The following is a 20,405-nucleotide window of genomic DNA, read 5'->3' on the forward strand; positions in this document are numbered from 1 at the left end:
TTGAACATATAAGGGAATGTTCGCAAAAGTGAGAACTGTTTTTTTACTTACATTTTTAAAAAACTGTGGTAATCGTATAGCTTTGTGCTTAAGAATTTCGTAAAAAAATTGCATAACTTTTGATTTGTTGAAAAATTTAATTTTTGAACATTTTTAGCCATATCTCGGAAAGTAGTTGGAATCTCAATCTAGATCTATCTTATGTGATTACAAAATTTTGTCAAAATCGGTGACTATGGGAAAAATCTTTTAAATTTAAAATCGAACTAGCCAATAGCATTTTAAGTCAATATTTTAAGACGGTGATAACATTGGAGGCAAGTACTTACCACGCTCTCCTACAAGTAGGTAAACACTTTCTGCGATCATGTGCTAATAAGTTGGTAACTAAATACATAGTTTGCTTTTAAGGAAAAAAATCTACAGGGATACGTCTACTGCCTCTACTATTAGTTTTGAGAAAAATATAGTTTTTTTGATTTTGTAAAAATCGAGTAAGTAGTTACGTATTTGTTATTCGTAAGCCATTACTTGACTCCTTCTAAGTGATGCAGGTGGTATATAGTAGTAATTGAAAAGTAAGTTCAAGTCACTACCATGTTGAGCTGGGTTGTTAGGGAAACTCTGAACAAATTTCAGTTTCATTTTAACGTTTGCCACATAGCAATGGTTAAAATTGAACATCACGTAACTAACACTTTTTCATTGTAAATATGAGACAATATTTTCGTATGTGCCGAAAAAAATGTTAAACTATGTAGTATCTACATTTAACCATTCATATGCATATACATCTGAATTCACTTATGTGACTAAATGTTTATATGGAATGTAAATATTTATGTGCAATTGTGTAAATATACATATTATGTATGTATATGTTTAATAGTGCATTGTAATGTGTAGGTATGTATATGGTATGTATATTTACATTACTTACCGTCCTGTTACTTGTACACTAAAGTTAAATGTCATGGCCATTATGGCGACCATAATATCAGCCATGGCTAACGAGACTACAAAATAATTCGTTATGATTCTGTAAAGAGACAAAAAGATAGAAAAACATTCATAAAGACTGAGAACAAGAGTTGGAAAGTAAAAAGGTTAAAAAATGTAAAGAATGGAGGACAGCTAGAACTATACATCCTACATATATATATATATATACATATATACTATGTATATCTAACATTTTATATCGGTTTTAGTACAGGGTTTATATTAAATAGAATTTTTGTATTTCGTTTTTTTGCTTTTGTGGGTCAAATGCCATTTCACATCAAATATTCATGTAGTCATTTATGCTAGAAATGTGCCATTTGTTGTTATGAGTTCTTGTATGCTTTTTAATAATTTTTTCTTAAATAGAGATAAAAGGCAAAAGTTTAAGTTTACTTAATGACTATAAATTTTAACATAAATGCAAATTTATTGCTTATTAATCCTTTGATGTTTATGATCAAAGGTAAATTTAATTTTATTAAATTTGTTAAAATATCTAAGGGGTCTAATAAAAAATTTGTAATTGTAATTAGAAACTATTTAGCATAAAATTCTATATGATTAATATAAAATTGATTATTTTGAAAAAATAAAATAAATAAAAATTTTTATTTATTTAATTTATTAATCCTTTGATGTTTATGATCAAAGGTATATTTAATTTTATTAAATTTGTTAAAATATCTAAGGGGTCTAATAAAAAATTTGTAATTGTAATTAGAAACTATTTAGCATAAAATTCTATAGGATTAATATAAAATTGATTATTTTGAAAAAATAAAATAAATACAAATTTTTACAAACATTTTTCTATCATAAAAGTAGATTGTTGTATTAAATTTTTTTTAAAGAGAAAAACTATTAATAATTTCTTGAAGAGAATTTTTGTGAGAATAAAAAAAAATCAAAACTTGCAATAAAAAGAGAATCTATCTCAAATTTCTGTCAACTAGATTATAATATTTATGAATAAATTTATTAAATTAAATTTTATCGAAAATTCTGTATGAAAGAAAATGAAATAATATTAAAACTAAAATTTTGTTCTTATATTTATACAAACGGTTTTTATAGCAAAATCAAAAGAATAGAATATTTTCTATAAAAAGAAAATTTATTAACGAAAATTAATAAAAAAGAAAATTAATTTTATTAAAATGTTTTCATAATAAAATAAAGCTATACAAAAATTATAAAAATATAAATTGACGAAATTACTTATAACTACAAATATTTTCAAAGAAAATTTTTACAGATTCTCCAAAAAAGAGAATTGAAGTTTTTTATAAAATGAAGATATTTAATAATCTAGAATAGAACTAGAACTAAATTAGAACTGAACTAGAACTGAATTAGAATTGAACTTGAACTAAATTAGAACTGAACGAGAACTGAAATAATATTAAACTAGAACTGAACTATAAATGAATTAGAACTGAATTAGAACTGAACTAGAACTGTATTAGAACTGAACTAGAACTGAACTAGAACTGAACTAAAACTGAATTAGAGCTGAATTAGAACTGAATTAGAACTGAACTAGAACTGAACTAGAACTGAACTAGAACTGAACTAGAACTGAACTAGAACTGAATAGAACTTAACTAGAACTGAACTAGAACTGAACTAGAACTGAACTAGAACTGAACTAGAACTGAACTAGAAACTGAACTAGAACTGAACTAGAACTGAACTAGAACTGAACTAGAACCTGAAACTAGAAACCTAGAATCTAGAACTGAACTAGAACTGAACTAGAACTGAACTGAGAAACTGAACTAGAACTGAACTAGAACTGAACTAGAACTGAACTAGAACTGAACGAGAACTGAACTAGAACTGAACTAGAAAACTGACTAGTACTGAACTAGAACTGAACTAGAACTGAACTAGAAAGGAACTAAGAACTGAACTAGAACTGAACTAGAACTGAACTAGAACTGAACTAGAAACTGAACTAGAAATGAACTAGAACTGAACTAGAGCTGAAACTAGAACTGAACTGAATCTGAACTAGAACTGAACTGAACTGAACTAGAACTGAACTAGAACTGAACTATAACTGAACTAGAACTGAACTAGAATGGAACTAGAACTGAACTAGAACTGAACTAGAACTGAACTAGACTGACTAGAACTGAACTAGAACTGAACTAGAACTGAACTAGAACTGAACTAGAAACTGAACTAGAACTGAACTAGAACTGAACTAGAATTTGAGGGGTGGCGAACTAAGAACTGAACTAGAACTGAACTAGAACGGAACTAGAACTGAACTAGAGACTGAACTAAAACTGAACTAGAACTGAACTAGAACTGAACTAGAACTGAACTAGAACTGAACTAGAACTGAACTAGAACTGAACTAGAACTGAACTAGAACTGAACTAGAACTGAACTAGAACTGAACTAGAACTGAACTAGAACTGAACTAGAACTGAACTAAACTGAACTAGAACTGAACTAGAACTGAACTAGAACTGAACTAGAACTGAACTAGAACTGAACTAGAACTGAACTAGAACTGAACTAGAACTGAACTAGAACTGAACTAGAACTGAACTAGAACTGAACTAGAACTGAACTAGAACTGAACTAGAACTGAACTAGAACTGAACTAGAACTGAACTAGAACTGAACTAGAACTGAACTAGAACTGAACTAGAACTGAACTAGAACTGAACTAGAACTGAACTAGAACTGAACTAGAACTGAACTAGAACTGAACTAGAACTGAACTAGAACTGAACTAGAACTGAACTAGAACTGAACTAGAACTGAACTAGAACTGAACTAGAACTGAACTAGAAACTGAACTAGAAACTGAACTAGAACTGAACTAGAACTGAACTAGAACTGAACTAGAACTGAACTAGAACTGAACTAGAACTGAACTAGAACTGAACTAGAACTGAACTAGAACTGAACTAGAACTGAACTAGAACTGAACTAGAAACTGAACTAGAACTGAACTAGAACTGAACTAGAACTGAACTAGAACTGAACTAGAACTGAACTAGAACTGAACTAGAACTGAACTAGAACTGAACTAGAAACTGAACTAGAACTGAACTAGAACTGAACTAGAACTGAACTAGAACTGAACTAGAACTGAACTAGAACTGAACTAGAACTGAACTAGAACTGAACTAGAACTGAACTAGAACTGAACTAGAACTGAACTAGAACTGAACTAGAACTGAACTAGAACTGAACTAGAACTGAACTAGAACTGAACTAGAACTGAACTAGAACTGAACTAGAACTGAACTAGAACTGAACTAGAACTGAACTAGAACTGAACTAGAACTGAACTGAACTAGAACTGAACTAGAACTGAACTAGAACTGAACTAGAACTGAACTAGAACTGAACTAGAACTGAACTAGAACTGAACTAGAACTGAACTAGAACTGAACTAGAACTGAACTAGAACTGAAAACTAGAACTGAACTAGAACTGAACTAGAACTGAACTAGAACTGAACTAGAACTGAACTAGAACTGAACTAGAACTGAACTAGAACTGAACTAGAACTGAACTAGAACTGAACTAGAACTGAACTAGAACTGAACTAGAACTGAACTAGAATGAACTAGAACTGAACTAGAACTGAACTAGAACTGAACTAGAACTGAACTAGAACTGAACTAGAACTGAACTAGAACTGAACTAGAACTGAACTAGAACTGAACTAGAACTGAACTAGAACTGAACTAGAACTGAACTAGAACTGAACTAGAACTGAACTAGAACTGAACTAGAACTGAACTAGAACTGAACTAGAACTGAACTAGAACTGAACTAGAACTGAACTAGAACTGAACTAGAACTGAACTAGAACTGAACTAGAACTGAACTAGAACTGAACTAGAACTGAACTAGAACTGAACTAGAACTGAACTAGAACTGAACTAGAACTGAACTAGAACTGAACTAGAACTGAACTAGAACTGAACTAGAACTGAACTAGAACTGAACTAGAACTGAACTAGAACTGAACTAGAACTGAACTAGAACTGAACTAGAACTGAACTAGAACTGAACTAGAACTGAACTAGAACTGAACTAGAACTGAACTAGAACTGAACTAGAACTGAACTAGAACTGAACTAGAACTGAACTAGAACTGAACTAGACTACTAGAACTGAACTAGAACTGAACTGGAACTGAACTAGAACTGAACTAAAACTAGAACTGAAATAGAACTTAACTGTTAAAAGAATTCTATAGAAAACTTTCTTTAAAATTAATATTTATCGAGAATTTTCTATAAAACGAAAATCATAGGATATATCTTTTCTATAAATAATATTTTATACAAAATTAAAGCATGTTTTCTATAAAAATTACTTTTCGAAATGGTTGCAACAAATTACACAAAAATAAAAATTATAAATATTGAGAAATTTAAGAGCAATTTGTATCAGAAAGAAAAGTATAAAAACATTATTTAAATACTTCTCTTTTCTGCAACAAATTATACATTGACCAAAAGTTCTACAAAATTGCGAAGGCTGATGGTGGTGTGATTTAGTTGTTATTTTGGACGGTAGAATAAAACATAAAAATAAGCTTTTTGCGAAAATGAAAAAAAAAAAAAATTAAAAAAGCACTTAAACTCAGAGCAACAACAGCCAAATGTCTATTGTTTGCAATGGTGTCGTTTAAAAGGCACACTTTTCATTTTTTATTTCTTTCAGTTTTCTTATAATTTTCCACTCCTCTACAAACAAGATAATGACAGATAATGTTTTTCACTAGTGCCTTGAAAATCTTCAAATAAAAAGCATTATTCTTTTGTTCTAGCAAAATAGTAAGTGTGGAAAATTTCTTATTTTTCACTGTTTTGTTTAGTTGAACAACTAAAGTAATAATGGAAATCCTGTAATATTTAAACGTTTTTTATTTCTTTTTTTCACACTACTTATTTTTTATTTATACATATTTCTTTAAGTATTTTTTTTCCTTTTTCGGTTAATAAGCCCACTTACCAGGTAAAACATTTAAACATGTTGAGATGTTTAAAAGTAACGTAAAAAAACGAATATTTTTATTACACCTTTAACGTAAAAGAGGGATTTTCTTTATTTTACTTTATAAGTGTGTTTTTATCTGTTGTTTTGAATTTTACGCTTAATAATTTATTTTTATGTTAGCAAACATGTTAAGCAACCATAATCAACATTAATTATCAAACTTTGTTGCTTTATTGTTGCCATTTTACAAAAATAATTTTTTTGAAAGAGCCTTTCCAAATAAAAAAGCCCATAATTTCATTCAGATTTATTAACTGGAATTTTATTGGTCGTAGTTGCGTATGCGTAATATTATAAATTTATAACTCATACAACTTTTGCAAACAATATTATTATAGAAATGAATATATATTGTATTATTTGTGTACTGCCTTTGTTAAAATATGCTTAAATATTTGTCTAAATTGCTTTTTAAATGTTTCCCATAGTATGGAGAAGAGTAATTTGTTGAAAATTCCTTAAAAAATAAAAGGACATAAATCATCGTATATTTATGGGTTGTTGAAGCAGAAAATTTATATGTGACCTTTTTTATTGTTTCTGTTAAAGGATGAATGCAATTTGTATTAATTGCTTGTTAAAGTACTCGTGGAGATTTATAGAAAAAACAAGTAAGAATTTATAGTCGGTCATGGCCGACCATATGATACCCTACACCAGTGACTATCTTACAAATGTTGATTATTATACCCTACACCACTATATGGGGAGGGTATTACGCGTTTGTGCGATGCTTGTAACACCCAAAAATATTGGCCCTACACCCACCTTAAAGTATACCAATCAGAATTTTGAGTCGATTTGGCTATGTCCGTCCGTCTGTCTGTCCGTCTGTGTGTCCATGTAAACCTTGTTTGCACGCTACAGGCCGCAATTTGGCACATACTCTTCTTTTGAACCAAAGACGAAGCGGTGCATTATTTCGCATAGCCACCATACAACCGTATCCCCCGAATAGGGCTTTTGAGCTCATAAATATGTATATTAAATGTTCTTGTATCAAAACTTAGTTTTATATAAGTCTTAATGATGTTGATGATTTTCATAATGATCGGACCTTATTTGACCCTATATCCCATATAAAGTCCCCTTTAGAAAATTACTTCATAATCAATATTCACTTATAAACATTTATATCACGATGATATTCTGCATAAATACCTTTAATGTAGACGTAAATTCCTCTACCAGAATTTATAAGGATAAACCAACCCGCCCCCATATAACGCTTCTTTTAAAAAATTATTTTTTTTTGTCAACAAGTAGTTAAAATATTTCTAAATAACGTAGAAATTAAATTAAATGCTTTATTATTCAAAACACAACAATTGTGACATAGTAACTGGTATCTATGGTCGGCCATGCCTGACTTGTTTTTTTAATAATAAAGCATTTAATTTAATTTTTACGTAAATTCTCAGTGCTATGTCCGTGTGTGTAGAACCAATATTTTTGGGCTTTACAAACATCAGTACAAACGCATAATACCTTCCCCACTATGGTGGTGTAGGGTATAAATACACAACAAAAATTTTAAGTATTCGTAGGAGATATTCGTAACTTCTTTATATATGTATGAAATATTTCTGATAAATATACATCGAAATTTGTTTCCGTATTTTCTGCCGATCAAATTCCGCCCATTTTCCTAAAATTTCCATGTTTACAATGAACTTCAAGATTTTGACAATTCAAAATATTATATTACACATATCACAATTTTATTTACTTTTTGTGGAAGGCGCCACCCTACTATAGCTAGTTTACCTTTTTTCAAAAATGTTCATATGAATGTCAATGTTCTACATACAAAATTTGAGGACTCTTTCAGTTTCAGAGGCACCTCAACCACTTTATAGAAGTAAGAGACGCAGTGAAAATTTTCAGCAAATAGGTCCAGTTTTTTAGCCGTTTTTATGCTTCAAAAACATGCAAACAAGACGGATTTGTACATTAATTTCTTCATTATATTTGTAACACATCGAAATATCAGTCGTATATCCTCAAAAGTATATACATCTGTATTCTGGATTTTTATTAAATTCGAAGACCATCTAGTCATGTCCGTCCATCTGACTGTTGAAATCACTGTAGTTACCACACAGTAGGAGCTAGAGGGATGAGTATTTCACACAAATATTCCCTATATATAAGGTTTGTTTGGTATTGCAAATGGGCGGTATCAGTCCACGTTGTTGTATAGTCCCTTATATATGTATGTAAGTGCCTCCCAAAATATAGTTCAAACCGCCATACAAATTATAACGCACATAACTAGCTAAAATATAGCAGTATAGCAAAGAAATTCGACTCAGGCTAGTTTTATAAGAAGACCATATTAGACCCTAACCCTTCTGTAAAATCCCCCAAAAAATGACATTAAAGCTCATAACTGGCCTCAAAATACCACTATTGCAATGAACTAAAATCCAGTTACTATATTTTATAGACTACGATCCATAATTGACCCTACTCGCAATAGAATATCCTCTTAAGAAAATTACTTTAGAACTAATAACTGGCATAAATTCGATATGAACTAGTTATATAGAAACCTACTTCTCTCTGACAAATTTCATTAGAATCGATCCATATTGGATTCAAGCCGTCATATAGGGTTCACTTCCCTTGACAAAGCCAAATATAACACTATTAATTGTTTATATGTATATGGGGAATTTCGTGTCAAGTGACTCATCTTTAAAAATCAATGTCTTCCGATTTGGATGAAATTTGCACTAAAGTTAGTACTATGTGATAGTAGGCCAGACACAAATTTTCAGCTCTATTGGTCAAGGAGTCAGAGTGGGTCAAAGTTGGGCATTTTGGTCTTCATTTTGGGTTTATTCAAATGAGTCTAACTTTTCACCTATTGATCCTAGCAAAAGTTGTCCAAAAAAGTTCAGAAAGCTAATTCTTCAATATTTCCAATACAATTTCCTTAATGGGCTTTATAGTCCCATAATGTGATGCGAGTGGGATCAATGTCCAAAAAATTATTTTTTAACTCAAGAATAAATTTTTTTCAATATTTGCACTTAATTTTAACCTTTTTTTTCAAAATGGTCGTTTTGTTGTATTTTTCTACTCAAAAGAAACCATTTCCTTTAAAAGCTTTATGGTCACTTAGTGGGATGCGAGTAGGATAGCTCTCTAAGTCCGGCAGTTCTTGACCGATACAGCTGAAAATTTGTGTCTGACCTACTATCTAATAGTACTAAACTTAGTGAAAATTTCGTCAAAATCGGTTTTTTTCATTTGGGTCACTTGACATGAAATTCCCCATGTAAAAATAAAAGTAATAAAATAAATAAAATTTTCTTTTTAGCATTTCTAATAAATTTAAATTATTCTTTTCAGAACAATTTTTTTAAAGAAAATTTTCTCTTTATAGAAAATTATTAATAATAATATCTCCTTATTGAGCATGTTTTCTCATAAAAGTTTATTATTATGGAAAATTTAATTTTCTCTTTTTATAAAATTTTCTCACAATTCATTCGTTTATAAAACTTGTATTCCCTTTAAGGTTAAGTTTTTACTTAAACCCAATATAAATTTTATATTTTTTTACAATTTACTACTCTTGTTTCTTAATTTCCATTTTCTTTAATGTTCGAGAAATTATCTTTGGAAAAAAGCTGCCTAATCCAATAAACATTCAAATATAATCAACGCGTGTATAATAAAATATAAAAAACCACAACACCAAAAAAAAATATTGTATTTTTCCCAAATAAAATTATATAAAATAAAAGAAAAACCTTCAAAAGTTAGCAAGGTGTCATACTGTCTGTTGTTGATTCCATCTATTGAAATCCATAAAATGTTATTTTTTTTTTTCTTTTTCATAATTTTATGGCATTTTCTTCATACTTATCAGTCTGGTAAGAAAACAAGATGGTTTTTCGTTTTCTTTTTACTTTCTTCTTTTCTCACTTTCCTTTTTGTGTATATGTTGTTTTTGTTGTGTTAAATACAATTTAAGTGCAAATGTACCTTAAACGTTATCATCATTGTCGAAGCTCAAAATATTTCGAAAATTTATTCATTTTAGCCTTAAAGGAATTTAATAAAAAAAAATAAAATAATTTTTCTTTTCCATATAGAAGTATTTTAGTATTTTGTTTTAATGTTTGTATGTGTATGAAGTTGTTTTTGATAATATTTTGGTTAAATATGTAAAAGTTGGGGGGCAAACATCAACATCAGATGTGAAAAATTGATAGAAGGTATAATACATCGATTATAATTTATTTGGCTTTTTATTATGCACTAATGAAAGCTTATGTTGCTGGAGGAAATTCCTAGAAAATTTTTGGTTATTTCATTTTTCAAATATATTCTTTGCTTATGAAGTGTTAAGTACAATTTTAATGAAGTTTTAATTGTGTAATTTAAATAACTAATTGAAAATTTGTTTAAAATTTCGATTTTATTACAACAACGGTTTTTATGGATCCAAAATAAAAGCAAACAGTAAACATTTTATATTTTTACTATAATTACAATATGGAAAATGGATTAGAAGATATGGTGTTGGACAAAATGATAAACTTTTCTATAAACTGCGTATTTTTAATTTAAAATACCAAAATTTATATTGTCGAAACTTAATTAAAGGAAATAAACAAAAAAACGAATAACAATTCCCACAATTATGAGTCCCAACAGTAAACAGAAAACAATATAAAATTGATTAAACTTTTTTGTGTTTCGGCTAAAAAACTTTTACTATCCCATTGTTAAAAAAAAGAAAATAATTTAAATAAATTTTCTATAATCTACTTTAATTAAATAGTAGAAAAAAAAAATAAAACAACTGAACTAAAAAACAAAACTTTTTTGTGTAAATTCACTTAACATTGCAGCGCTCACATACACACCTCTTGTTTGGAAAATTTTACGAAAACAGTTTAAAATGTTAATTTGTATGTACATACAAAATGTTATGAAAACTTTTTTCGTGTTAAAATTTCATTCAGTTTTGTCACGCTGTTGTCCGTAAGAACTTTTTTACATAATTGCTGTAAATTGATGTACACGACGAATTTTACGTCGATTTTTTTTTAACTAAATTTGAGTTTATTGTTATGGTCAATGCTCAAGAATACTTATACATATGCAAAATCAGCCACAGTGGGATGACTTAAAATAATACTTCTTTTACTTATAAATTGTTAATAAAGTTTAATTTTACACTCACTCACCCTGCACCACTATAGTGGAAAGAAATAATGATCACCTTAAAGTATACCAATCGGTTTTGATTAATATCCTGAAAGGATTTAGTTTAGTTTTATCTTTTTCTAGAAAGTTTTCTATAAATATTTTGTATAGAACATTTTCTTTTTGTAGGTCGTAGTATGTTAGTTAGATAGTTAATTAATTAGTTAGTTAGTTAGATAGTTAGTTAGTTAGTTAGTTAGTTAGTTAGTTAGTTAGTAGTTAGGTAGTTAGTAGTTAGTTAGTTAGTTAGTTAGTTAGTTAGTTAGTTATTAGTTAGTTAGTAGTTAGTTAGTTAGTAGTAGTAGTTAGTTAGTTAGTTAGTTAGTTAGTTAGTTAGTTAGTTAGTTAGTTAGTTAGTTAGTTAGTTAGTTAGTAGTTAGTTAGTTAGTTAGTTAGTTAGTAGTTAGTGTAGTTAGTTAGTTAGTTGTTAGTTAGTTAGTTAGTTAGTTAGTTAGTTAGTTAGTTAGTTAGTTAGTTAGTTAGTTAGTTAGTTAGTTAGTGTAGTTAGTTAGTTAGTTAGTAGTTAGTTAGTTAGTTAGTAGTTAGTTAGTTAGTAGTTAGTTAGTTAGTTAGTTAGTTAGTAGTTAGATAGTTAGATAGTTAGTTAGTTAGTAGTTAGTTAGTTAGTTAGTTAGTTAGTTAGTTAGTTAGTTAGTTAGTTAGTTAGTTAGTTAGTTAGTTAGTTAGTTAGTTAGTTAGTTAGTTAGTTAGTTAGTTAGTTAGTTAGTTAGTTAGTTAGTTAGTTAGTTAGTTAGTTAGTTAGTTAGTTAGTTAGTTAGTTAGTTAGTTAGTTAGTTAGTTAGTTAGTTAGTTAGTTAGTTAGTTAGTTAGTTAGTAGTTAGTTAGTTAGTTAGTAGTTAGTTAGTTAGTTAGTTAGTTAGTAGTTAGTTAGTTAGTTAGTTAGTTAGTTAGTTAGTTAGTTAGTTAGTTAGTTAGTTAGTTAGTTAGTTAGTTAGTTAGTTAGTTAGTTAGTTAGTTAGTTAGTTAGTTAGTTAGTTAGTTAGTTAGTTAGTTAGTTAGTTAGTTAGTTAGTTAGTTAGTTAGTTAGTTAGTTAGTTAGAGTTAGTTAGTTAGTTAGTTAGTTAGTTAGTAGTAGTTAGTTAGTTAGTTAGTTAGTTAGTTAGTTAGTTAGTAGTTAGTTAGTTAGTTAGTTAGTTAGTTAGTTAGTTAGTTAGTTAGTTAGTTAGTTAGTTAGTAGTTAGTTAGTAGTTAGTTAGTTAGTTAGTAGTTAGTTAGTTAGTTAGTTAGTTAGTTAGTTAGTTAGTTAGTTAGTTAGTTAGTTAGTTAGTAGTTAGTTAGTTAGTTAGTTAGTTAGTTAGTTAGTTAGTAGTTAGTTAGTTAGTTAGTTAGTTAGTTAGTTAGTTAGTTAGTTAGTTAGTTAGTAGTAGTTAGTTAGTTAGTTAGTTAGTTAGTTAGTTAGTTAGTTAGTTAGTTAGTTAGTTAGTTAGTTAGTTAGTTAGTTAGTTAGTTAGTAGTTAGTTAGTTAGTTAGTTAGTTAGTTAGTTAGTTAGTTAGTTAGTTAGTTAGTTAGTTAGTTAGTTAGTTAGTTAGTTAGTTAGTAGTTAGTTAGTTAGTTAGTTAGTTAGTTAGTTAGTTAGTTAGTTAGTTAGTTAGTTAGTTAGTTAGTTAGTTAGTTAGTTAGTAGTTAGTTAGTTAGTTAGTTAGTTAGTTAGTTAGTTAGTTAGTTAGTTAGTTAGTTAGTTAGTTAGTTAGTAGTTAGTTAGTTAGTTAGTTAGTTAGTTAGTTAGTTAGTTAGTTAGTTAGTTAGTTAGTTAGTTAGTTAGTAGTTAGTTAGTTAGTTAGTTAGTTAGTTAGTTAGTTAGTTAGTTAGTTAGTTAGTTAGTTAGTTAGTTAGTTAGTTAGTTAGTTAGTTAGTTAGTTAGTTAGTTAGTTAGTTAGTTAGTTAGTTAGTTAGTTAGTTAGTTAGTTAGTAGTTAGTTAGTTAGTTCGTAGTTAGTTAGTTAGTTAGTAGTTAGTTAGTTAGTTAGTTAGTTAGTTAGTTAGTTAGTTAGTAGTTAGTTAGTTAGTTAGTTAGTTAGTTAGTTAGTTAGTTAGTTAGTTAGTTAGTTAGTTAGTTAGTTAGTTAGTTAGTTAGTTAGTTAGTTAGTTAGTTAGTTAGTTAGTTAGTAGTAGTAGTTAGTTAGTTAGTTAGTTAGTTAGTTAGTTAGTTAGTTAGTTAGTTAGTTAGTTAGTTAGTTAGTTAGTTAGTTAGTTAGTTAGTTAGTAGTTAGTTAGTTAGTTAGTAGTTAGTTAGTTGTTAGTTAGTTAGTTAGTTAGTTAGTAGTTAGTTAGTTAGTTAGTTAGTTAGTTAGTTAGTTAGTTAGTAGTTAGTTAGTTAGTTAGTTAGTAGTTAGTTACTTAGTTAGTTAGTTAACCTCTTATGGGGGGATTAGATCCAATATAGACCTATTCTTATGAAATTTGTCACAGAGGATTAGATTTCCATATTACATGTTCACATCGAATTAATTGCTATACTGGTACCTTTAAGTCAGTTATGAGCTTTAAAGTCATTTTCTGAAGGAGACATTACATGGACTATAAAATCAAGTATGGGGATTTAAGTTCTTAATAAACTTGTACATTTAGAATTTCATTGCTATAGTGGTATTTCTAAGCTAATTATGAGCGTTACAGTCGTTTTGTAAGGGGATACTAAATGAGGGGTAGGGTAAAATGTGGTTCTATCCTCATAAAATTAAGTACAGAGATTTATGTTCTTCTTTTCTATGCGTTAAAGTTATTAACTTCTTTGGGGTTAGGGTCAATGGTAAACTAATTTTACAGAATAGTTTCTGTATACATAAAACTAGCTTGTGCCAAATTTTGACTTATTTGCTATATAATTAACATTTGTATGACGATTTAATCTGTATTTCGGGGGCCACTAGTGGGTCATCTTCCCTATAGGGAATATTAATGGAAATTTTCAGCTTTCTAACTTTTCCCGTGTGGTCCCTTTGATTTCAACAGATTGACGGGCAGACATGGTTAGATCATATTAGAATTCAATAAAGACCCAGAATACACATATCTACATACATATATAAATTTTTGGGTCTACGACCGATATTTAGATGTATTTCCGATAAATTATTATTAACAATATTTATTATTTTTTTTGATAAAATGTATCTTTAATTAGATTATTTAAAAAGTTTTTGAAAAATTTTTTTCTCTCAAGATAATTTTGTTTACTTTGCTTTATTTTACTGTTCATAATTTTGTCGTTTTTTTTTTTAAATTCCCTTAATCCACTAATGACAATCATTAAACGCATTTAATGCGTTTTTTTTTTATTGTGCACAAATTGTCTCTCCAACAACCTAAAAAGACAACAAAAATTACACAAAAAAATTATGGTTCGTAAAGTGTTTTTATAGTATACTTCCTATAAAAACATAACCCAATAAGCAAAAACCTTTGAAATGATGTAAATGTGTATTTGAAAACCTATTCAAATTTCATACATAGCCTTTGAGAACAAATTTGAAAATTTTTGTTTTCAAATGGAAAATTATGGCCTTCTCAAACAAAAAGGCAGTTAGAAATCAAACGTATTTTTCAAATGTATTTCAAATTTAAAAAATGCTAGAGGTAAGCTTGAAATTAAAAAAATTTTCAAACGTATTTCAAGTATTCTTTATTATTATTTTCATACATATTTCAAACCCTAATTATAATGCTAACTATTGCAAAATTCATATATTTTTTTACATCACTTGAAAATAAAACATTCATATATTTATTTTAGCATATTTATATCTCCGATTATTTCTCCTATATTTAACGTTTTTTTCGCGCCCTTGCTGTAGAAAAAATGTTCTGTTTTTATTTTTCTAAAATAATTTATTTTTTGAAAGAAACTTTTCTAAGTTCAATTAAATCAAAACTTTGAAATTTTTATAAATATCACACATTATATTTTTTTAAACGTTTTTTGAAATTATCATGTTTATTTCAAAGGCTAAACTTTAAAATTTGAAAACAATTTGGAAAATACATTATTTAGTTAAGAAAATTTTCAAAAATATTCACAGGTTTGAATCGATGTTTATTGGGAAAATTTACCTCATGACACATGCATAAATTCATTTATTTTAAATGATTTTAACCTTGTCAATGAATGGCTACCGTTTGGAGGCGACAACTGGAAATTGCCTCCATAGAAATAAAGAAAGAAAACAAAAAAAAAAAAAAAAAAATAATAATAATAATAAAAACCGAAACAAATAATTGCCAAATTTGTATGCAAAAATAACAAAAAGTCTGGCAAAAGTGTCGTTAATTATTTTTTGTTGTTTTTTTTATTTAATTTAAATTTAAAATGTAATCTTAAAAATACAATTTTTTTTTTGCTATTCCTTATCATTATTTTTTTATTTCTATTGCCCTTTCAGCATATTTTTTTTTAAATAATTTAATAACAATTTGTTTAGTTTAACTGTTTGTTGAATAATATAAAATGCTGTGAAAGTTGTTTTTGTTGTATTTTTGCTGACTTTCGTAATTATCATTTTAATTGTCATGTCAGTATTTATTTTTATACTTTTTGTTTTTGGCTTTTATTTGTCATTCATAATTTCAAATATATACATATTTTTTTTTTTAATTTATTATTTAAATGTATTTTTAATTGGACAATAATGAATGAGTTGGGTATTAAATATTAGATTAGTAATAATGAAAACTACATACATATTCAATATTTTAATTGTTTTTTTTTCAAATATTTTTTGTTGTTGTCTCAGTCTGGTCATTTTGCCATTAAATTGTACGTTACAGTAATAATTAATTATGGATTTAATATTTTTTTAGAGGTGAGATAATTGAAGTAATAAAAATTTTTAGAATTTCAAATGAATTGTTGTAGTTGTTGTAATAAGAAGAAAAATAAAATACGTGCATAGTTCTGCAATTTAAATTGTATATAAATACAAATGTTTTTAATTATTTAACAACAAAAACAATTTTTCAAATTTTAGCTTTAAGCAAGAATATCATTATTAGGAGGTTGAGTCAAAAGTAGACCAAATATTTCCGGACCATGCCTTTTATAACTTCCTGTAGAAAGTGCAATAGAACATGTACTTTTAATGGAGAGACGGACGGACATTCCAGAAAACATTTGAACAATTTGTTTATAGAAAATATTTTCATTTTATCAACATTTTCGATAAATTTTCTCTATTTTTAATGGAAAATGGAAAATTTTTTACAAATTTCCTTTTAAATAGAAAATTTTTAATAAATTTTCTCTGTTTATAGAAAATTTTCGATCAATATTAGTTTTATAGAAAATTTTTCATAAATATAAAGATTTTCAATAAATTTTCTTTTTGTGGAAGATTTTCGATTAATTTTTTTTTAATGGAAAATTTTCGATAAATTTTCTGTTTATAGAAAATTTTCGATAAATTTTCTGTTTATATAAAATTTTCGATAAATTTTCAGTTTATATAAAATTTTCGATAAATTTTCTGTTTATAGAAAATTTTCGATAAATTTTCTGTTTATAGAAAATTTTCGTTAAATTTTCTTTTTATAGAAAATTTTCGATAAATTTTTTGTTTATAGAAAATTTTCGTTAAATTTTCTTTTTATAGAAAATTTTCGTTAAGTTTTCTTTTTATAGAAAATTTTCGTTAAGTTTTCTTTTTATAGAAAATTTTCGTTGTTTTCTTTTTATAGAAAATTTTCGTTATGTTTTCTTTTTATAGAAAATTTTCGTTATGTTTTCTTTTTATAGAAAATTTTCGTTAAGTTTTCTTTTTATAGAAAATTTTTGTTAAGTTTTCTTTTTATAGAAAATTTTCGTTAAGTTTTCTTTTTATAGAAAATTTTCGTTAAGTATTCTTTTTATAGAAAATTTTCGATAAATTTGTCTTTATAGAAAATTTTCGATAAATTTTCTGTTTATAGAAAATTTTCGTTAAATTTTCTTTTTATAGAAAATTTTCGATAAATTTTCTGTTTATAGAAAATTTTCGTTAAATTTTCTTTTTATAGAAAATTTTCGTTAAGTTTTCTTTTTATAGAAAATTTTCGTTAAGTTTTCTTTTTATAGAAAATTTTCGTTGTTTTCTTTTTATAGAAAATTTTCGTTGTTTTCTTTTTATAGAAAATTTTCGTTGTGTTTTCTTTTTATAGAAAATTTTCGTTAAGTTTTCTTTTTATAGAAAATTTTCGTTGTTTTCTTTTTATGGAAAATTTTCGTTGTTTTCTTTTTATAGAAAATTTTCGTTATGTTTTCTTTTTATAGAAAATTTTCGTTAAGTTTTCTTTTTATAGAAAATTTTTGTTAAGTTTTCTTTTTATAGAAAATTTTCGTTAAGTTTTCTTTTTATAGAAAATTTTCGTTAAGTATTCTTTTTATAGAAAATTTTCGATAAATTTGTCTTTATAGAAAATTTTCGATAAATTTTTCTTTTTAAAGAAAATTTTCTTTTTATATAAATTTTTCTTTTTAAAGAAAATTTTCTTTTTATAGAAAATCGTCGATAAAATTTCCTTTTTATAGAAAATTTTCGATAAAAATTTTCTTTTTATAGAAAATTTTCGATAAAAATTTTCTTTTTATAGAAAATTTTCGATAAAAATTTTCTTTTTATAGAAAATTTTCGATAAAAATTTTCATTTTATAGAAAATTTTCGATAAAAATTTTCGATAAAAATTTTCTTTTTATAGAAAATTTTCGATAAAAATTTTCTTTTTATAGAAAATGTTCGATAAAAATTTTCTTTTTATAGAAAAATTTCGATAAAAATTTTCTTTTTATAGAAAATTCTTCTTCTTTTTATAGAAAATTTTCGATAAAAATTTTCTTTTTATATAAAATTTTCAAAATTTTTTTTTTTTTTTTTTTTTTTTTTTTTTTTTTTTGTAGAAAATTTACGACAAAAATGTTGTTTTTGTACATTGATAAAAAATATAGAAATATAGAAATGTTGACCAAAGTCTCTGGTGGGAGTTAATCTACATGCTAGTTTTATAAGTAGGTCTTCAAAGAAATCATTCTTAATTTCAATACAGAAGCAAATAGTTAAGGTCTACAACCGATATGCTGAATATACAAGTTTTAAAATAAAGGAAAACTTATTAATATAAGATTTTCTGAATAATTTGTTATAAACCAACCTAAGGCAAACCTGTTTTAAATTTTCTACTTTTATTCATTCAAATGTTTAAATTATAGTTCCATTTCCTCTCCATAGAATAACTTTATATACTTATGAAAATTTTAATATTAAAAATTTCAACTCACCTTAATTTTCTAACACGCATCACAGAAATAATAACAAGTAAATTTCCAAAATGGCGGCAATTATTATAAATAACATGACAAAAGCTTTCAAGGCTAAAATAGCATCATCAAACCAATCACCATCGGAATCTGTGCCGCCACCACCATCATCATCTAGTAATAGCGTTGTATTAGCTGTTGAAGCTGCTGCAGCAGCGGCAGCTAAAGCAGATGTGGCAGTGGAAATGACTGTATTATGCAGTAAATGTGTTGTGGTTGCATTCGGCTCCATTTGGGCTAAAGTGCCATCCAACACCGCCATGGGATACTGTAGTGAACTATCGATCGATAATGACGGTGGTATGTGTGTAACGGCAGGTGATGACGATGATGCTGATGAGTATGGTGATGCACCAGCAACTTCATATGGAGAGGAAGCTGCTGCAGCGTGTGTTTGAAGGGCGGCGGTGAGTGTAGCGGTGGTAGCATTTGTCGTTTGCAATAGGGCTGCGGCAATGGCAGCTGTAAATGATGTAGTCGTTGTTGCAAATGTAGTTGTAATTAGTGGTCGTGGTTGTCTTTGTTGCTGTTTTTGTGGTGGCGTTGGTGTTTGTTGTGTCGTTGTCTTTGTTGTTGCAACTGCAGTTGTTTGTGTTTCTGTTATAACGTATGGCCTTTGCCGCCTCGTTTTTTCTTAAAACATTATTATTATGTTTTAATGACTTTTTTGCAATTGTTGAACTAGCATTTAAAGTTGTTGCTGTTGTATTTGCTGGTGTTTGCTAGCTGTTCTTGTGGCGCTGGAACTGCATTTAGAATTGTTGTTGCTGCAGTACTGGCTGCTGCTGTTTCGTTTGTATCCTCTATTGTTGCTGCTGGTATTGCTGTTACATTGTACGTGATGTTGTTAATTGGTTTGACGTTGTGTTAGTTGTTGGTTTTATTGTGGTTTTTGTAGACATTACAAATATATTTTTATTAAAAGAAATTTCTATTTTGTATGATACTTGATTTTTTGCTTTTCTTTTTTAAATAAATTTATTTTAAATCTTTTTTTTTCCTCTCTCACTTTAACACTTTTCTTTAAGATTTTTTTATTTTATTTAATATTTGCCATATTTTTATTTAAATACATATTTAATTTTAAACTTTCACTTATTTTAAATTCACAACTCTGGGTTTTCGTAATTTCTTTTCTTTCTTCAATGGAAAACTTTTATTTTTTTATAAAGAAAAATTTCACTTTTGAAAATAAATTTTCTAACGTATTTTTTTATCACTTGTTCACATTCACAATGGAAGCGCTCGCGCGTTGTTCTTTTTTATGCCGTTCAAACGACTGAGGACTCAATTTCAAAATTTTTTTATTCGAAGTGTTGATTTTCCATAAAAAATAAAAACAAAATTTAACCAAAAGAAACAAATCACAAGATCTTAATATTTTTTCTATAAATTCTTTTAGAAAATTTGTATGGGACTCTTTTCTGACTTGTTGTCGCTCTTTTTTTTTTGTTAAAAATTTTTATATTTATTTCTTTATTTTTTTATATATATAAACAATATTATTCTTTTTATTTTTGTATCTTATTTTTTTATATTTTATTTAGCAAAACTTGTTGGAGAAATTTTTTCCTCATTTTTATGATGGTCGAGGTCGTGGTCATACACGACATCTCGTTTGTTTTGAGTGTGTTTGATTGAAAAAAACAAACCCACTAGTTTTTTTAAATTTTTTCTTGTTTCTAGATCTTCGCTCTTATTTTATGTTTTCAAAATAGTGTTAGTTTTATTTTTGTTTTAAATATTTTATTTTCGTTTCACTTAAAATTAATTTTAGTTCTTTTTCTTAGTAATTGCTGTTGTTGTGCTTGTTGCTGATGTTGTTGT

At 27.1% G+C, this 20,405-nt stretch overlaps 1 protein-coding gene across 1 annotated transcript in view; it reads right to left on the bottom strand.

The window, feature by feature from the left end:
- Positions 1 to 19,204, bottom strand: part of LOC119612349 (octopamine receptor beta-2R-like) — a 42,924-nt gene extending 23,720 nt beyond the window's left edge. The window contains 3 exon segments of the mRNA XM_037968151.1: positions 941 to 1,039; positions 18,540 to 18,591; positions 18,594 to 19,204. Coding sequence (XP_037824079.1) covers positions 941 to 1,039; positions 18,540 to 18,591; positions 18,594 to 18,840 — 398 coding nt within the window. The 5' untranslated portion in view covers positions 18,841 to 19,204.
- Between the last annotated feature and the right edge of the window lie 1,201 nt (positions 19,205 to 20,405).

Source organism: Lucilia sericata, unplaced genomic scaffold (genome assembly GCF_015586225.1).
Source record: "Lucilia sericata isolate MDLA Ls3-8-SP2 unplaced genomic scaffold, ASM1558622v1 Contig001654F_arrow, whole genome shotgun sequence".
NCBI lineage: Eukaryota > Metazoa > Arthropoda > Insecta > Diptera > Calliphoridae > Lucilia > Lucilia sericata.